This window comes from Vulpes lagopus, chromosome 9 (genome assembly GCF_018345385.1).
Source record: "Vulpes lagopus strain Blue_001 chromosome 9, ASM1834538v1, whole genome shotgun sequence".
NCBI classification, from domain to species: domain Eukaryota; kingdom Metazoa; phylum Chordata; class Mammalia; order Carnivora; family Canidae; genus Vulpes; species Vulpes lagopus.
Window position 1 is genome coordinate 37,616,222 of NC_054832.1, and position 20,018 is coordinate 37,636,239.

At 36.4% G+C, this 20,018-nt stretch overlaps 1 protein-coding gene and 1 pseudogene across 2 annotated transcripts in view; one reads left to right on the plus strand and one right to left on the minus strand.

Annotated features, from left to right (window-relative positions):
- The window catches only part of STK3 (serine/threonine kinase 3), a 277,498-nt gene that overhangs the window by 76,195 nt on the left and 181,285 nt on the right, over positions 1-20,018 (plus strand). For both annotated transcript variants that reach the window (XM_041768971.1, XM_041768972.1), the window contains exons 5-6: positions 4,744-4,908; positions 5,417-5,584. In XM_041768971.1, coding sequence (XP_041624905.1) covers positions 4,744-4,908; positions 5,417-5,584 — 333 coding nt within the window. The remainder of the gene's footprint in view (positions 1-4,743; positions 4,909-5,416; positions 5,585-20,018) is intronic.
- On the minus strand, positions 3,685-4,436 carry LOC121498797 (annotated as a pseudogene).

A 20,018-nucleotide genomic window follows, 5' to 3' on the forward strand; every position in this document is an offset into this window, starting at 1 on the left:
TAGTCATGAAGATTTATCCTATGTTTTATGGTTTTAACTCATGTTTAAATTGTTGGTCTATTTTGAGTAAATTTTTATTTATGGTGTGAGGTAGAGGTCCAGCTTCATTTTTCATGTGGATATCCAGTTGTCCCCCAAGTTGTTTCTTTTTTTTTTTTTTTCCCCAAGTTGTTTCTTAATGAGACATGAGCCACTGTGGCATTGGTGGCAGTTGAAACAAACTTCTTCCAGTGGTTACTTTCACATTCTACATAGTCTTAAAGCAATATTTTGTTTGTTTTAAAGATTTCTTATTTTAGAGACAAACCGTGTGAATGGGGTGGGAGGGTCAGAGGAAGAAGAAGAGAGAGTCTTAAGCAGACTCCCTGCTAAGTGTAGAGCCTGACACTGGCTCTAGATCTCATGATCCTGATCTCATGATCCTGAGCCAAAACTGAGAGTTTGGAGGCTCAACCTACTGTGCCACCTAGGCGCCCCTCATAGTCTTTTCTTTTTTTTCTTTTTTTTTAAGGATTTTATTCATTCATGAGAGACACACAGAGTCCCGGGATCGAGTCCCACATTAGGCTTCCTGCATGGAGCCTGCTTCTCCCTCTGCCTGTGTCTCTGCCTCCTTCTTTCTCTGTGTCCCGAATGAATGAATGAATGAATGAATAAATAAATAAATAAAATCTTTATAAAAAAGTTTGGTTTGTTTGTCTCTTTTTTTCTTTGCCTGTTCATTGGTTTCACAAAATCATGTTATTTGTCTTTCTCTGACTGACTTATACTACTTAGTGTAATACCCATAAAGTCCATCTGTGTTGTTGCAGTTGGCAAGATTTCATTCTTTTTTTAATGGCTGAATAATAATACTCTGTGTATGTGTGTGTGTTTGTATAAATGAATGGACACTTGATGCTGTAACAAACATAGGGCTGTATTTATCTTTTTAATTTAGTGTTTTCATTATCTTTGCGTAAATACCCAGTGATGGAATTACTGTAACATATAGTAATTCTATTTTTAATTTTTTTGAAGACCCTCCATACTGTTTTCCACAGTGGCTGCAGTAATTTGCATTCCCACCAGCTAGTGTATGAGGGTCTTTTACTCCACATCATCACCAACACTTGTTATTTCTTATGTTTTTAATTTTAGCCATTCTGACAGGTATGAAGTGATGTCTCATTGTGGTTTTAATTTGCATTTCCCTGATGATGAGTGATAGTGAGCATCTTTTCATGTGTCTGTTGGCCATCTGGATATCTTTGGGATAATGGGTAGTCAGCTGTTCTGCCCATTTTTAATTGGATTATTTGGCTTTGTGTGTGTGTGTGTGTGTGTGTGTGTTGAGTTGTATAAATTCTTTATATATTTTGGGTATTCACCCCTTATTGGTTTTATTTTTTGCAAATATCTTCTCCCACTCACTGGGTTGCCTTTTTGTTTTGTTGGTTGTTCTTTTTCTGTGTAAAAGCTTTATTTAGTTGTGCCCCAATAGTTGGATTTTGCTTTTGTTTCCCTTGCCAGAGGAGAAATATGTAGGAAAATGTTTCTATGGCTGATATCAAATAATTTACTGACTGTGTTTTCTTTTAGTAATTTTATGGTTTTGGATCTCACATTTAGGTCTTTAAATTTTGAGTTTATTTTTTATATGGTGTAAGAAAATGGTCCAATTTCATTCTTTTGCATGTAGCTGTCCAGTTTTCCTAGTACCATTTATTGAAAAGACTGTCTCTTTCCAATTGTATATTCTTGAGTTCTTGATTGTAGATTTTGACCATAAACATATAGCTTTAATGCTGGGCTTTCTGTTCTGTTTCATTGATATTTGTGTCCATTTTTACACTAGTACCATACTGTTTTGATTACTACAGCTCTGTAGTACAATATTTTTATATTTTTAATTTCCACTGTATTTTTCTATTATCCCATTGTTGGGTATTTTAATTTTCTTTCTTTCTTTTTTTCCCCTCCTCATACGGAGTAGTATATCCTATCTTTATACAAATTGGAACTTTCCCCCTTCTATCCGCTTATCTTTGGGTTATATTTGCTGCTGTGCTTATAGCAAAAGTAGATTTTATTGTTATGAACGTCTATTTTTATTTTTTACAAAGATTTTATTTACTTATTTGAGAGAAAGTGTGAGCAGGCCGAGGGGCAAAGGGAGGAGCAGACTCTCCATTGAGTGGAGAGCCTGATGCAGGACTTGATCCTGAGACTCCAGGATCATGACCTGAGCTGAAGGCAGGTGCTTCACCGACTGAGCCACCCAGGCACCTTTGTTATGAAGTTTTAATATCATTTGGACATATTTAAAAACTAGGACGGAGGCAGCCCCGGTGGCACAGTGGTTTGGCGCTGTCTGCAGCCTGGGGTGTGATCCTGGGGGACCCGGGATCAAGTTCCACATGGGGCTCCCTGCATGGAGCTTGCTTCTCCCTCTGCCTGTGTCTCTGCCTCTGTCTCTGTGTCTATGAATAACTAAATAAAATCTTTAAAAAAAAAAAAAAAACTAGGACGGTGTTTTCAATAAAAATAGAGGCTTTGATAGGTAACACTTGAACAAAGTTTGTCAAGAGAGGCAGCATAGAAGAGTGATTAAAAGCATAGGTTATAGTCAGAACTCACATCTTGGTTCCGTCTTATGTGTGCCAGAGGTATTTACTGAACCCCTATGCAATAGCTTCCTCATTTGTCAGATGGTAGTAATAATAGTATCTAGCTTGTAGGGTTGTCCTAAGGATAAAAGAGATAATGCATGCAAAATGATTAGCACAGTGGCTGGTACAGATAACACTGGCTCTATGGCTGTAACTACTAAGGATGTTTCCTTTCCTTCTTCTCTTGTTGGCCTCTTTTTCTCCCTCCTTCCCGCCTTTTCCTTCCCCTGACAACCTTTGTTTGTGTTTCCATTTTCCTAGTCTTTCTCTGGAATTTTTATTTTTGAGTTCTTAGTCTTAGGGCCAGAAATCCAGGATTTGAGTAGGTTGGGATGACCTTGCTAGATTCGGAGTGGTATGCGCATAATTGCGTCATGTAGGAGATTCTTGGCAAGCCACCCTTGTTTCCTTTGTGTAAAACTTGATTTTCATTTTCATCAAGAATTAGTGACATCACAGGGAAGAATGTCTGAATTTACATTCAGGACAGTTAGCTGTGATATCGCTACCTCAGTGTCAGAAGATGTGAGAATTAACGATTTCTTAGCGTCGTATTGATTTTTGGGATAGGTTATGTGCTTTAGGAAGGACAATAATTTTATTTTATTTTATTTTATTTTATTTTATTTTATTTTATTTTATTTTATTTTATTTTATTTTTTTTTGATTCATTCAAATATTTATTGAGCAGCTAAGGAGACACAAAGGTGATTAAAAATGGCCAAAGAAAAAAAATAAAAATAAAAAATAAAAAATAATAAAAATGGCCAAAGAGGTGAGGCAAATGCACAAATCATAGAAAGCAAAGTGTAAGGTGTCACTGAATCACAGCAGTCAAAAGAACAGTGCTTTAGGAGATCAAGAATGAGATTGCTACCAGCCTGGAAGGGGTTGTGGGTGGGTGGCAAAACAGGAAAGGGGATTTGAGACTTCAGTCTGGATTGATGATGACAGTCAGTATGGACTATATTTGTCTCTCCTTTTCCTCTCTTCCCAGCTTTGGGTTTAATTTACCAGTAGTGCCCAAGACTGTTCAGTTCACTTTTTCTATACTTGCTTGCATTTTTGCTTTAATGTCTTCTACAGAACTAGGTCCTTTTGGTGTTTTGGGAGTCTTTTCCTGTTTTTTTGAAAGATTCTTGACCTTTTGATCTTGGTGTTGATGGTTTTGAGTCTTTTCCATTCTGGTTTGATTTTTGTGCATTTTTGGCTGAAGTATCTTGTATAGATTTCTTTACTGGAGCCTTTTCTTTAGCTTCCTCATCATCAAAATTATCATCTTCATCATCGTCATCATCATCATCATCTTCATCAGCAGCAAGTTTTACTTTTTTTCTGTGGAACCTTGCTACCACTTCCAGGGACAGAACGCTTTCCAGATATACTAAGAAGTTTCACATCCTCTTCTTCATCTTCTGACTCTGCATCTTCCTCCACAGCTACTAAGTGCTGTCCACTAATATGCACAGGCCTGGAAGCACATTTCAACTGTAAGACCACAGGTGGTGTTATTTCAAAGCCTCCACAGGACACCGTTGACTGTACAGACATTTTCAAAGTTGCCAATGTGACTTTAATTGGACTGCCTTCATAATTCATTGCCTCTGCTTCAACAGTGCAGTTGATCCTTTGCACCAGCTCCCAAACTGACCTTAAAGATAACTGGTGCTCATTTTTGTCATTATCCACCTTAAAGTGATAATCTTTGTCAGCCTTTAGTTCACAACCAAAAAGATAGTTCTGGGGCTGAAGGGGGCTCGTGTCCATGTCCATCGAATCTTCCATGAGGTGGTGGCACGCACTTAGGTGGGAGAGAAGGCAGACGGAGATAACACGGCTACTGTTCCACAGAACAGCCATGCAAGATGGAATCACACCTGACGATAATTTTAAAGAAATTTAATGCTGAAAAAATTTTTCATCAGTAAAATTTGTAATGACAAAATATTTGTGAGGAAAAAGCAGTTCCCAGTTCTTTATCATTTTAACCTTTTCCTAGAGGTTTAGTGGTCATTAGAAAGAAGTGTTTGTTACCAGTGCTCTTTTATCTAGCATGGTTTTTCAATCTAGTTTTAAAAATATTTCTTTCCAGTTAACAGAAGATGAAATTGCAACTATTCTTAAATCTACTTTGAAAGGACTAGAATATTTGCACTTTATGAGAAAAATACACAGAGATATAAAAGCTGGAAATATTCTCCTCAATACAGAAGGACATGCCAAATTGGCTGATTTTGGAGTGGCTGGTCAGTTAACAGTAAGTGTAATGATTTTGGAAACACTTGTGGCCTATATGTCCAGATTTGACTGTGACTGAATGTTGATAACTTTTTGGAGGGGGTGATGGGAAGAAATACATAACTACATTGTTCTTAAGAAGAAGGAGCCATAATTTCAGTACTATATATTATTTTTATTTACAATTTAAGAGATGAATCGGTATGAAAAAATGTTGTCATTGAAATGCTTTAATGTTTAAAAAATAAAGCTACATTGATCCATTTCTGTAGCTTTTATTGTTACAGTATTATCTTTAATGACTATCTTTAATGAAGATGGAGATCGTTACTTGTGGACTCTTGCTTTATACAGAAATTAAAATTCCTAACTATGTTGTGTCAGTTGAAATTGTAGGAAAATAGTCAATTTCTGATATAATATGTAGTATTTGAGGGTTTCACCATACAGTTTAATGAATGTGTTGGCAAGTAGAGTCCCTTAGTGTTTTTGTAGTAGTATTTATGTCAGTGTAATTTTTGTTGCAGGATACAATGGCAAAACGCAATACTGTGATAGGAACTCCATTTTGGATGGCTCCTGAGGTAATTCAAGAAATAGGCTATAACTGTGTGGCTGACATCTGGTCCCTTGGCATTACTTCTATAGAAATGGCCGAAGGAAAACCTCCTTATGCTGATATACATCCAATGCGGGTAAGAAAATGGTTTGCTAAAAATGTTGATGTTATATAAGTGTTATAATTTTGTAATTGTCAGTATAAATAAATAAATACAAAGTAAATTAAATAAGTTGATTTAAATTTAGGTTCTGTGCAAAATTTTTTTAAAAGAATTATCTATCAGAGGTTAGTGATGTTAACTTTTCTCCTCCCACATCCTCAGTTGTGAAGGCTGTATTTTCCTCTATAGTCACTGTTTTCCTCCCCACAAAATATACCTGTAAAATCTCCCCTTGCTTTTCAAGTAGAAGAAAGGATTGGTAAATTTGCTATATTCTTCAGTTCATCTGTTGTTTTCTCAGTGTGACTGTGGAGGCCTTTGAAAAAAGTCAGTTCTCACTTTTCTACCCACTTTGCAAATTCTGCCTTTCTGTGTTTTTGTTTTACTTTTTTTCTTCTCTCGTCTGAAGCTAATATTTAAAAAGCCTGACTTCTAATATTGCTACCTACCTGTAGGCAAATTAATTTTACTTCAGTTGGTGCTTAGTGAGAAAATAGAATTCCTTTCTTGAACATTGTTATATGAACTCCTTTTTCCAGGATGATTTTTTTTTTTTGAGTTTGATGTATGTACCTTGCATATTCAAGTCTAATTGCCTGTTTCAGGCTTTGTGATGATATGGTTTTTAGATTTCTTTATGTGAATCTCAATTGTTTATAGATAAGAACATCTGTCTTTGTGAACTATTGCCCTCTAGTGGCTGGATTCACCTTAAGAAGAAAAGATAGAAGAATGAAGAGAGGAGAGGGGATAGAGAGGGGAGAGGAGAGAGAGAGAGAGAGAGAGGACCGAGAGAGCGAGCACAGAGAAGAAAAGATGGCATCAGGCTGACTAGAGAAATGCATGAAGTAAATAGATGGGAGAAAAGAGAATGTAGTATTTTGGAACATCTGAAGAAGAATAAATTGGAATTTTTTTCTGATAATACAGTACTATTGTGGATTGATTTTCAGTAATATAAGTAACAGTGTAACTATACTGAAAATATTTAACAGTCTGCCTGCTACTTTAAAGAGAATTCTGAGTAATAAAATTGTGTATAATATGTATCATCTTCCTTGTATATATAAATTACTTTTTCTAAAGTGAAAAATAAAAATGACATAAATTGTTTGCAAAATAATATGAAAAATCATAAGGTCATCATAAAGCCAGCAACATAAATTCTCATTTCTTCTCTGATTATTAGTTGCCTTTGGTATTTTGGTTACAATATTTTTAGGGTGATCCTCAGGCTTGGTGTATTTGAATTTGAGTTAGTGAGGTTAATTGGATTATTCAAGGCACCTTAACCCCGTGCCAGAGCTGGGATTGAACCTAGGACTTAGATTATTACTCTTCTGCTTTTCCTTGTATAGATTTTATTTTTCAAACCACGTAGATGAACATATTAAATGTGACCCTGAGGTAGTCTCTCAAATAGATAGTAAAGAATTGTAGTTCCTGACTTCCAGGATCTTAAGATACCACTTGACAATTTGAACCAACACATATGAAACTGTAAACATATACCTGAAAGCAGTATTTTTCTTTAAAATTCTATCAATTATCATCTATCTCACTTTTTTCTTTTTTTTTTTTTTTTTAAAGATTTTATTTATTTATTCATGAGAGACACGGGGGGGGGGGGGTGGCAGAGAGAGGCAGAGACACAGGCAGAGGGAAAAGCAGGCTCCATGGAGGGAGCCTGACGTGGGATTCAATTCCGGGTCTCCAGGATCAAGGCCCTGGGCTGAAGGTGGCGCTAAACCGCTGAGCCACCTGGGCTGCCCCTCACTTTTTTCTACCAGTCTAAATTGTACCCATTCAAGTGTCAGGTCGGATATTATTTCTATGTACAGCTTTCCTTGGTAGCCACCACTGAAGTAAATTTCTTTTTTAAAGATTTTATTTACTTATTTAGAGGGCGAGAGGGGGAAGGGACAGAAGTAAATGGAGAGAAGCTTAAGCTGACTATGCTCTGAGCACAGAGCCCAAAGTGGAGCTCAGTCTTTAGACACTGAGATCATAACCTGAGCTGAAATTAAGAGCTGAATGCTTAACCTACTGAGCCACCCAGGTGCCCCTAAGTAAATTTCTTTCTTTCCTCACAACTTTGTATATAGGCAGTTCTTAGTGCCTGTAGTTCTTTGGACAGTTAATCAAATGTCTTGTGCATTTCTTTTTTTTTTTTTAATTTTTATTTATTTATGATAGTCACAGAGAGAGAGAGAAAGAGAGAGAGGCAGAGACACAGGCAGAGGGAGAAGCAGGCTCCATGTAGGGAGCCCGACGCGGGACTCGATCCCGGGTCTCCAGGATCAGGCCCCGGACTGCAGGCGGCGCTAAACTGCTGCGCCACCGGGGCTGCCCTTAAGTTGCTATTTAAATTATGTTATCGTTACTTAACCTTTCTTATGTTTGTGAACTGCTTTATACAAAATCAAGTATGAGCTGCAAGTATTGGGAAATTGTTAAGATTATATGACAGGTAGAAGTTTTACAAAATTTGAATTTTCACTTGAAAGCTCACATTTTATCATTGGCAACAATTATGATAGTTTTCCTTGAAATGACATATTCACTTGGTTCATTTTTGAGAGAATGTCAGTCAAATAAATGCCCAAGTGTGAACAACTATAGTCTTTTCTATCAGTTATTCCTTCAGGTAAGAATGGTGTTCCTTGAAAAAGAGTTGCAGCTTGCTTAGCTGCAGCTAAGTGGTTTTTCTTAAGATAATCCTTCTTCTTCTGTATGCAGGGCAAGTGCTTTGTGTGTATTTCTCATTTTGTCATAGAGAATATTAAAAAGACAAGCATTCAGGAGTAGAATTTTCATACAATTAATAATATTTTCTGCTTCACCAAGGTTTAGATTAGTTTGGCGGGAGATTGGGTGGGAGGATAAAAGAAAGAGCTGGCCAAAAGAGAAAAAAGATTTTTGAGGACTCAGCTAAAGTTGGAAAGTGAGAATTGTGTTGTCACCCAGTGCAATTCTTTGCTCTACCAGTGCTTGGCAATGGAGTGTAGTACATTACAGCCTCGATCTCAGGTTTGGGTTTACTTGGAAGGACAGAGCTACAGGGCATGTAAGGATGCTGTTGAGAGATTGTTCAGGTGGTTACCAAGGGGGTATAGCCTGGAAAGAATGGAGATGGTATAAGGAAATGGAGGGATCAGGGAGCTAGACAGTGTTCTTCACTCTTACTCCATGCAGTTACCTGGAGAGTTTTGAAAAAATTCTGGTGCCAGAGCCATACCCCAAACCAATCATTTCAGAATCCCAATCTTTTTAGTGAGGTCACAGAGCCAGTGAAGTTGTAGTTAAGGTATGAGAGAGCTGGTAGTATATAAAACTCTGATTAGTGAGTGAAATAGTGAAGTTTTCTTTTTTAATTAAATAATTTTCTTACTTTAACCACTCTGTCAAATAAATATTTCAATCTCCATTTTAATGAGGGTTGGGTGAAATGGATATTTAAAGAATTATGTTTTTTTGTTAGGATGACACAACTTGTAAGTGGCAGAACTGAGATACGAACTGGTGCTAGTCCATTTCTTGCCTTGACCAAAAAGAAATGCCTTTTGTTAATATGTCAACTGTATGCAAATGAAGGCATGGCTAGCAAAAATTAAAATCTGCAAACATTCTAATCTCATAATTATTAATTTAAAATATGAACCTTCTAAGTTTTTCAGTGGGAAGAAATATAGATGATTTTTTTTTAAGTGAGAGAGCATGCACACAAGCTTGAGTTGGCAGGGGAAAGGGGCAGAGGGAGATGGAGAGAGAGAGCCTTAGTGGACTCCATACCCAGCATGGAGCCCAGTGCAGGGCTCGAGCTCACAACTCTTGAGATCATAACCTGAGCCAAAATCAAAAGTTGGATGCTTAACTGGCTGAACCACCCAGACACCCCAATATGGTTGAATTTTTTTATATTTCACACCCTTTTTTTTTTTTTTTTGGTACCAATGTAGTTTATGAGATAACCAATTGTCTACAAAGCTGTCACAGTGGAATGAAGGTAGGAGTGATGGAAAGACCACTACAAAAGATGGAGGCAAAGAGTGCTAGTTCTTTTAAGTAAAGGATATTATATAATTTACTGCATATAGCTGGCTATCTGGAACAGGAGGCTAAGTTAGTATATGGTGGGTTAGCTTCCCTAGCTTTTGAAATTCTCTTTGGCCTAGTCCTCTGAAATTCTCTTTGGCCATTGTTATAAGATTGTAGCTCTTCTCACTATGCCTGACTTCTAGATGTATGTAATAGGAACAGCCCCAGAACAACAAAGTTGATTCCTAAGCTGAGGGAACTGGGGTTGGTTCCTAGTCATATTCTCAGATATACCATTCTTCTAGTATGCCCAGGCTCCAGGCCTGCTCCAGACCTATGTTTGCTTAGCCTAGCAAGAATTAGGGTGAAGAAGAGAGGCATCAGGCTTGGATAATTTAGAATGGAATTGCTCCTACCTAAATAGTCACAAATTAATGTTGTGGTTTTCACTGATAAAGCTTTTTGTGGGGCATATTTCGAGTGTCATAGCCCGAGGGATATGAATAACCTAAAGATGGCACTAGATTAGAAAATGAAAGTGATTAAATTGGAACTTGACCCTGAAATGAAAATGGGTCTTTTGAAAGTGTTAAGGGAGAGGTCATTTGGTTTAGTTTTTCATTTGTCAAAGATTGATACTTTCTTCAATCATTCCTCAGAGTAAGAGGTATTTGGAATATAGATATTCAAGGAGGAATTTCCTAATAAAAAAAGCTTTTTTTAAAAAAAAATTTGTGTGATGGCAAGCAATAAACTAAATTTTATAGTTTTTATACAGTTTTCTCTGTTTCTCTTTTTTTAAAAGAAATTGTAGTGTATGCAAGCTATATCTTTGCTGTGGTGAGAGTAATTACCTGTCTAGTAAAAGGCAGTGATGAAATGCATATTAAAACATGTAAAGCGGGATCCCTGGGTGGCGCAGCGGTTTGGCGCCTGCCTTTGGCCCAGGGCCTGATCCTGGAGACCCGGGATCGAGTCCCACGTCGGGCTCCCGGTGCATGGAGCCTGCTTCTCCCTCTGCCTGTGTCTCTGCCCCTCTCTCTGTGACTATCGTAAATAAATAAAAAAAAAAAATTAAAAAAAAATAAATAAACATGTAAAGCTTTGTAAACAGGAGAGAAATGAAAGTGCTTATAAATTTACATACAACTAATAGATCAAAATAGATTAAGGAGTAACAACAAATAGATTAAGGAATAATGACAAATGGAAGTAAATCTGCTCAAAATGTTGAAATAAGTTTTATCAAAACCCAATTAATTTTAAAAAGTTAATATGAAGATAATTAATTTTGGTCAGTTAAATAAATAAAGGATTTAAAAACCAAATTTTGAATTCAGTTAACCACATATTTTTTTGGAAATTTGCCCTTTCTCAGCTCTATAGGAAATAAAATTACCACAAATCAGGAAATGAGTAAATAGTATCATTTTTCTAAATATTTATCAGTGTACCCTGCCACTAAACCCAGGCACTTTCTTAGACATCACTAAGACCCTATTGATTTTTTGAAATACAGTTTCTGTTTTATTTTCTTTTGTTTAACAAGCTTTATGTTTGATTGCATGTTGCCTGGTGTGGTGAAAGGGGGTAAGGGCAGAGTGTTTGGGTCAGACTTAGAACTGTTGGAGACGGCAGGTACTGTGATTGATGATTGCTTGCATCAAGAAAGAAAAGTGAGACTAAGAATTTTATTTTTGCACAATATAATATGAATGTTGTCTTTTAAAAATAAGATGTAGAAATATATTGTATATTTTGGGAAGATTTATGTCAAATGTGACTTGAGACAATTGGAGGCATATAAATGGTAATTTTCTGGAAATTCAACTTATATACAGTTTGACAATCTCTGTTTAAGAATAAATTAGGAGTTATTTTACACTAAAAAAAAAAATCTGTCTGTCTCTCTCTGTATATATCCTCACGTCACTTATGAAGAAAAGAACCCTGTAGATATTTTCAATATGGAAAATATATTTTTGATGAATGTTTTTGAAAATGATGTTATCTTTCTTTTGTCAAGAACTTTTTCTTTAACCTTGCTGTTTTTTTCCAGCTAGCTTCTTCACCCTCACATCTTTTGGGAAACAGTACATTTTAATAAGTGAAATAAATGCTCCAGTACATGCAAAGTAAACATGGGCATTAGGAAAAAAAATCAATCCTTTTACTGCATATTAAAAAAAAAATAAAACACACAGTAGCTTTTCCCCAATCTTAAATCACATGGTGCTACTCCTTTCACAACCAAGTGTACTCCTAATCTAATAAGATTTCTTTAATAAAAAAGAATAAGGCATAAAAAGAATGCATTATATCCATGTCTAAGTAAAAACTGAGTTATCCATTTTTTTATTAAATAAAACTGAATCAATGACCTCCTTCCTGCCCAATTAATGATAGAATTTGTTTGAGAAATTCTGAATGATTAGACTTGAGTAGGGGTGGTAGTTGAGTAACACTGCATGCAGCATATTTACACATCTTCCAGCTCCATGTCTCTTCCATGTATGACTTTGTAGACACTTGGCCCATCTTAGTGTGTGTGCATGCACTGCCTCTTGGAAGATTCCTCACAGGCAGTTAACACGTGGGGCAAAAGACAAGTATCTTTATTTTGTCTGAGAGTAGATGAGGGAATATGTGGGTACTAATTCATAGAATTATTATTTACTTGTAGGAACATCCTGGATGAAAGCCTCTCTCTGAAAGCCTGAGATAGCAGGGTATAGCCTTTCTCTATGGTCTGACCCTGGGGATGTGCTGGCCTAGATTCCCCATTCACTGAGCCAGGAGCCTTCAGGCAAACATCTCTTCTGCCTGCCCAGCATTGAGGGGGTGGCTTCAGCACTTTGCCCTCAGTATTTGCGTTCATGGACATCATGTGGCCAGGGGCTACTATGGCTTAGTGGTGAGGCCCAGGTATCCTTATTTTCTCGGTTTTCATAACTAAATTTTGGATTGAATGACATCTTCTATAGTTATAAGGCCTACTTCCTTACTTTTTATTTTATCTTTTTACCCCCATAATAGATTCTTAGGAATGTCTTAACAAATTACTACAAATTTGGTAGCTTTAAGCAACAGAAATTTATTCTCTCACAATTCTGGAGACCAGAAGTCTGAAATCAAGGTGTTGACAGGGTTGCTTTCCCTCCAGAGGCTCTAATGGAGAATCTATTCTTTGCCTCTTCCAGCTTTTGGTGGCTGCTGGCAATCCGTGACATTCCTTGGATTGTAGCTGCATTATTCCATCTCTGTCTATGTCTTCACATTACCTTCTCTTCAAATTTCCCTCTGCCTTTCTTGTAAAAGATCGCTTGTCATTGGTTTTAGGGACCACATGGGTAATTCAGGGTGATACCCTTCTTTCAAGACCCTTGACTTAATTACATGAGCAAAGGCCGTTTTTCCCCCATATGAGGTCACATTCAGAGTTCTTGGGATTAGGACATGGATACACCTTTTAGGGGGCTACCGTTCAGCTATTATACCTTCCATAATCTATTTTCCCCTTTTAAATTATAGACAGTTTAAGATTAATAGTGACAAGCATATCTGTTCTCATTTTTTTTATTGTGGTAAAAATGCAGAGCATAAAATTTATTATTTTAAACCATTTTTAAGTATATAATTCAGTGGCATTAAGTATGCTTACATTGTTGTGCAACCATCATAGTATCCATTTCCAGAAAATTTTATTTTTATCATCCCAAACTGAAACTCTTTGCCCATTAAACAATAATTCTTCATTATCTCCTCCTCACATTCCATAACCACCATTCTACTTTTGGTCTCTGAGTTTGACTATCCTGAGCACCTTGTATAGGTGGAATCATACAATATTTGTCCTTCTGTGTTTGACTTCTTTTACTTAGCATAATGTTTTAAAGATTCATTTATGTTGTACCATATGTCAGAATTTCCTTTCTTTTAAAGCTGAATAATATTATATTGTATGTATATATCACACTTTGTTTATTCATCCATCGACTGACACTTGGGTTGCTTCTCCATTTTGGCTACTGTGAACATGGATACACAAGTATTTCTTTGAGACTCTGCTTTTTTTTTTTTTTTTGAAATATTTTAAAAAATTTATTCTAGAGAGAGAATGCGTGCAGGGGGAAGAGCAGAGGGAGAGGGATAAGCAGACTCTATCCTAAGCTCAGAACTCAACACAGGGCTTGATCTCAGGACCCTGAGATCATCACTTGAGCTGAAACCAAGAGTCAGACATTTAACTGACTGAATTACCCAAGTGCCCCAAAACTCTGCTTTTAATTCTTATGGATATATACCCAGAACTGGGACTAGTGGATCATATTATTTACATATAATTTTGGAGGGGACCTCTGTACTGTTTTTTCACAATAGATGTACCATTTTACATTCCCATCAGTGATGCACATAGTTCCAGATTCTTTTTTTCTTTTAAAGATCTTATTTATTTATTCATGAGAGACACACACACAAGAGAGGCAGAGACACAGGCAGAGGGAGAAGCAGGCTCCCTGCAAGGAGCCCATTGTGGGACTCCATCCCAGGACCCTGGGATCACGCCCTGAGCCAAAGGCAGATGCTTAATTGCTGAGCCACCCAGGCAGTCCCATGGTTCCAGTTTCTCCTCATTTTTTCCAACATTTGTTTTCTGTCCTTTTGATAATAGTCATCCTGATGGGTGTGAATGGGTAGTATGTCATTGTAGTTTTGATTTGCATTTCCCACACTAGTGATGTTGAGCATCTTTTCATTGGTATGTTTTATTGACTTTTCTCTAGTATTTGCTTTTTTTCTATTTTTTGACTGAGATCCGTCTTTGACTTTTTACTGCCTCTGTTTATTATCCTTCCAGCTGTCCCTCATCATTCTTTGCACCCCAAGTCTAATACAACTAATACAACTAAAAAAAAAAAAAAAAAAAAAAAAAAAAAACAACTAATACAACTAATTACAAACTCCTTTTGTAATTCTTCCTTTATCATCAGTCCATTGGGAGGTCTTTGAGTCAAAATGGTTTTCAAAAAAAAACAAAAACAAAAAAAACAAAAACAAAAAAACAAAAAAAATGGTTTTCAATTCCTGTTTATATGAAAATGACTTACTAGTCTATAAGTAGAGGATTCTTTATTTGTTTTTACTTACATATATTACTGTTTGCAATAAGTATATTCTGAGGAAGGTGTAAATATTTAATAGGTGTAAATCAGCATTTAAAATTCTCTGGGTTTTTTAAAAATAGTTTTTAATGATTCCTCTAGTAATGAAAATAGCACTTTTCAAATTTATCTGCCCTGTAGTTGCATATATTTTTATGGTGGGATGTACTCATTTTAGCAGTAATCAAAATATAATCATTAATATTAAAATATTTTTTATTTGATATTAATGTTAAAATATGAGAGATGCATGTTCTAATGTGGAGACAGGGAGTTCGACTTTTGGATCAGTTGGAGAGTCTGTCTGCTATACTACATTGCTTATTTTGTATCAGAGAAACTAAATGTCATCCAAGTATGGGTATTTGATTTTTGAAAAAAAGTACCCTGGAATTTTTGTTCTGTATTCCTTTTTTTTTTTTTTTTTTTTAAGATTTCATTTATTTATTCATAGACACAGAGAGAGAGGCAGAGACACAGTCAGAGGGAGAAGCAGGCTCCATGCAGGGAGCCCGATGTGGGACTCGACCCCGGGTCCCCAGGATCACACCCCAGGCTGCAGGCGGCGCCAAACCGCTGCACCACTGGGGCTGCCCTGTTCTGTATTCCTTTATTTCTATTTCCTTTTCCTTAATCTCCTACTTCAGATATTTAGTGCACGTTTATCATTTACTGGTTGGACTTTTAGGATGTAGTGGTAAGCAGAACAGGCATGTTTCCTATTCTCTTGGCACTTCTGGTCCAGTGGAACTAGAATTCTACTGTTGGAATTATTTAGCTTTCTGGAGTGGGGGGAGGAAAGGGGGAGTAGATAAATATATTCAGTTGTTTATTTATTTTAAAGATTTTATTTATTCATGAGAGAGGCAGAGACATAGGCAGAGGGAGAAGCAGGCTTCCTGTGGGGGGAGCTTGATGCAGATGATCCCGGGGTCCTGAGCCAAAGGCAGATGCTCAACCACTGAGCCACCCCCATGCCCCTGTTCAGTTGTTTAGAGTATAAGATTATATACGATACAACTTTATTCACTTAAATATATGTATATTACAAATTTTATAGGATCATATGACTATAAATAGGAATTTTATTGTTTCTCATTACATACATCGCTTGCTTTTCTCCTTTGGATTTATCCTCATCTTCCTTTTTTTCTTACTGTTGCCTTTATTTCCTTTGACTCTTCTCCCCCTAACAGTACATGCATACAAATGCTCACACAATCTCCACCCCCCAACTTAGCTTTGCTTTTCCCTGTGCTTCCTTTTCACTTTGCCTTTCTTCCTCCATCTGTTCCCCCTACATTTTGCTACCTGATTGATACTTTATTCTGTTAACCATACTTTCAGATCAGAAATAGCCAAGGATCTGGAGGAGTGGGGCAAATTGGATCATTGGAGGATTTCAGTACTACTTCTAGGACATATGGTTTCTCACTCTATTTGAAAGTTAGAATTCTCTGCCCTGTGGTCCTATACACGTGAGAGTACCAGGCATTCCAGTCCCTAAATTGGGGATTAAGGTTTATTACAGTGACACTTTCAATATATTTTTGTCCAGTCAGAGTTATTATTCTTGAAGAGACGAACAAGCAAGGAGAACAGCATAAACAGGTCTCAGTTTCTCATGGTTGGGCCTGCTGGGATCACCTCTAAGGGTTTCACAGGTAAGACAAATTCCCCACTGTTAATTTATATTCATATCTTGGTGTTGGGATGCCTGGATGGCTTAGTAACCATTCATGAGCATCTACCTTTGCTGAAGGCGTTGATCCTGGAGTCCTGGGATTGAGTCCCACATCAGGCTCCCTGCATGGAGCCTGCTTCTTCCTCTGCCTATGTCTCTGCCTCTCTCTCTCTCTCTGTCTCTTGTGAATAAATAAATAAAATCTTTAAGAAAACCCCAAAAACAAATCTTGCTATTGATGTTGTGTTGCTAAGTATTCTATAAACTCAAAGAGTTCGGTAACTGTTGAGGAAGCAGTCATCATTACATGAATATGAATTGTAGTTTTGGGGACACATTTATATTAAGCATTGCTTAGAAGAAGAATCATTGAGAAAGAATTACAATGGAGGGGTGCCTGAGTGACTTACTAGGTGAGCATCTGCCTTCAGCTCAGGTTGTGATCCCAGGGTCCTGGGATCAAGTCCCAAATCAGGCTCCCTGCAGGGAGCCTGCTTCTCCCTCTGCCTATGTCTCTGCCTCTCCATGTCTCTCATGAACAAATAAATAAAATCTTAAAAAAAAGAGGAATTATATTGGAAAGAATTATTGCGACAAAATTATGTGAGAATTCATCCTTTTAAGATTTTAATGTAGGATACTGACAAAGACCATATTTCTCCATATTTGTATAGGGACGTTTACAGTACACAATTTAAATTGATTTATTAATAATTTAAAGATGGCATTTACATTTGACACTTTTTTATTGTGATCCATAGTATAAAATGTATTTTGCATATGGATAGATAAGTACTGGTTTATGTACAATTTGTTTCAGTTGTATGAGTGTTCTCTTCTACTTCCTCCTTTCATTTAAAAAAAAGATAGGTAGTCCAAATTCATTACATTGATTTTATGACCCAGAATTGGATTGTAACATGTATTTATAGAGCAAGAATCACTGTATCAGGTTTTGGAAATACGAATTCTTCCAATGTCATAGTGCTTCTAGGGCTGCCATGTAGTAGTGGGTATGACCTGGTGTTTGAGATTCATGAGTCCTGATCAGTTTTGTTATCTGATTAGTTGTAATGGACTTTCATCTGTCTACCTCACAGAGTTATTGTGAAGATCAGATAAGATAATGTAAATGAATGATACATGTAAAATATTAAATACTGTAGAAATATTAGGTAGCATTATTAATTTAATTTTCAAGTCTCACATTGAGACTGTTAAGTTCAAGTTGTTGTAAAAGGTGCTATTTAATAATGTTTACCGTTGTCATTTAAGGAGCTTTTTAGCTATGGAAAGTATTAGTTACTTTATCATCACCCGGCTTTATTTTAAGGTATTTAGTAGGGTTGGAGGTATTGGGGGTCTTACATAGTACCCAGAGGAGTTTATTGCCACTAGGGTAGGTTGCAGAAAGCTTTTAACCCTTGCTGAGATGACTTTGCAGTCTCTACTAGAAACCATATAGATCTAACAAGCCCATGAGGGCAGAGGTACCTGTGGATGCTCTTTTCTAACCCCAGGGTAGATTGATTTTTTTTTTTAACCTAATTTTCACTATCTACTAGCTCAGTCATGGAAACCATGATTCGTAAGAGCATAGAAAGAGCTTTTTTCCTGGGGTAGAGAGCTCATAGTATCAGTGGACACTCTGAAGTTGAACTTAAATATTGGTGTTTGTGCAAATGTGCATTTTTCTGTTGCGAATTCATGATTTTCAGGTGACCCAAAAAGATTCAGAATTGTGGCTCTCAATAGTAATATCAAGACCCCTCAAGTGAGTTTCTTGTTATATTGTATATTTAGGATATGATTTTGTTTACTGTTTATCACAACATGTCACTATTCTGTATTTTAATCTGGAACCAGTAAACAGACCTGTGTATGATTCCTCCCCCACTATACTCTTTTATTTCTAGAAAGGTTAGTTTTAGGTATGTCTAGTTACTGTCCAAATTTCCTCATCACTGACTAAAAAAATCTTTTATTTCACTGAATTCTCGTACCACCTTTTCTATGACCTTTTTATGCTACTTTTTAGCTTACTATGTATTGTCATAGTTACTATGTAATTCTTTTATTCCCCATACTAGGTCTCAGTTTTCTTTTTTAAAAGATTTTATTTATTTATTCATGAGAGACAGAGAGAGAGAGAGAGGCAGAGACACAGGCAGAGGGAGAAGCAGGCTCCATGCAGGGAGCCCGAGGTGGGACTCGATCCCGATGCCCCAGGATCACGCCCTGGGCTGAAGGTGGCGCTAAACTACTGAACCACCTGGGCTGCCCCAGGTCTCAGTTTTAAATGCAAATATGTTTCATCCATGAGAACATCCAATAAATATTTTTGTTGAATATCTGCTTGATTCCATTTCCTATCTTAAATATACTTCTGTGATGTAAATACTAAAATCTGGCAGGCTCAGATTCTTTTTTTCTTATAATAATAAAAGTCAGTGAAATAAATTAAAAATTGAAACTAAGTAAATGCTAATCAAATACAGTGTGAAAGGCCAATCATTACTTATAGCTTGCCTTTTAAACTTTTACTAAGAATAGTTTATTTATTTAAATTTTAAATTTTAAATTGTTATAATATTTTTGGTACTTTAGATCCTGTTCCTTGGTTGAAGGAGATCAGAAACACTTAGCACCTTAGCGTTGGCCTCTGGACAGTAGCTTTGGTTTGCTATTTGGAACACAATTGCCAAGCCTTATTGAAGGCTTATGTCTTAAAAGCAATTGTATAGACTTACTATATTGGTCTTAGTAAGTTTTGTTTTATTTTAGAACCACTCAGAGAAACTATTTAGGCTAGAGACCTAAGCTAGCACTAATTTTAGAAGACATAAATATGGAGGAGAGAGAGAGAGAGAGAGAGAGAGTGTGTGTGTGTGTGTGTGTGTGTGTGTGTGTGTGTGTGTGTTGGGAGGCTGGGAGGTATCTGAAGGCAGGTGTTGACTCTGTAATTCACATGTGTAATACTTAAAAATTCATATTTTTGGAGGAAATGCTATCTGTAGCAAATTTGACTTTCAGTGTTTTGGCAGAACAGACATTTAAAAAATGAAGATAAGATATAATTGACTTAAAATATATGTATTTTAGTTAAGTTCCTGCAGAATAGAATTCTTCAGCTGTCTTAAAGTACTATATTGATTATAGATTAGGTTTTTATACTTTCTTTTCAGTATAACCATACATAAATAGAATCATCTTCTTTATATCTTCTTTACATCTTCTTTACATCTTCTTTACATCATCTTCTTTACATCTTCTTTACATCTTTACATCTTCTTTACATCTTTATAATTACATGTAGTTGCACTATGTAATGAAAGGTAAGGGATAAATGATCAGAGGTGACTTTATAAGCATTGTAGTAAGTGACTTATAAACTGAAGGTCACCATTTTAATTGTAAGGTTTGTGAATCTCTTAAACTCTGTGATTAAATGAGTGATATCAAAGGAAGAAGCAATTTAACATAACAATTGTGGCTTACACTGAACATATGTTCCTGTTAATAA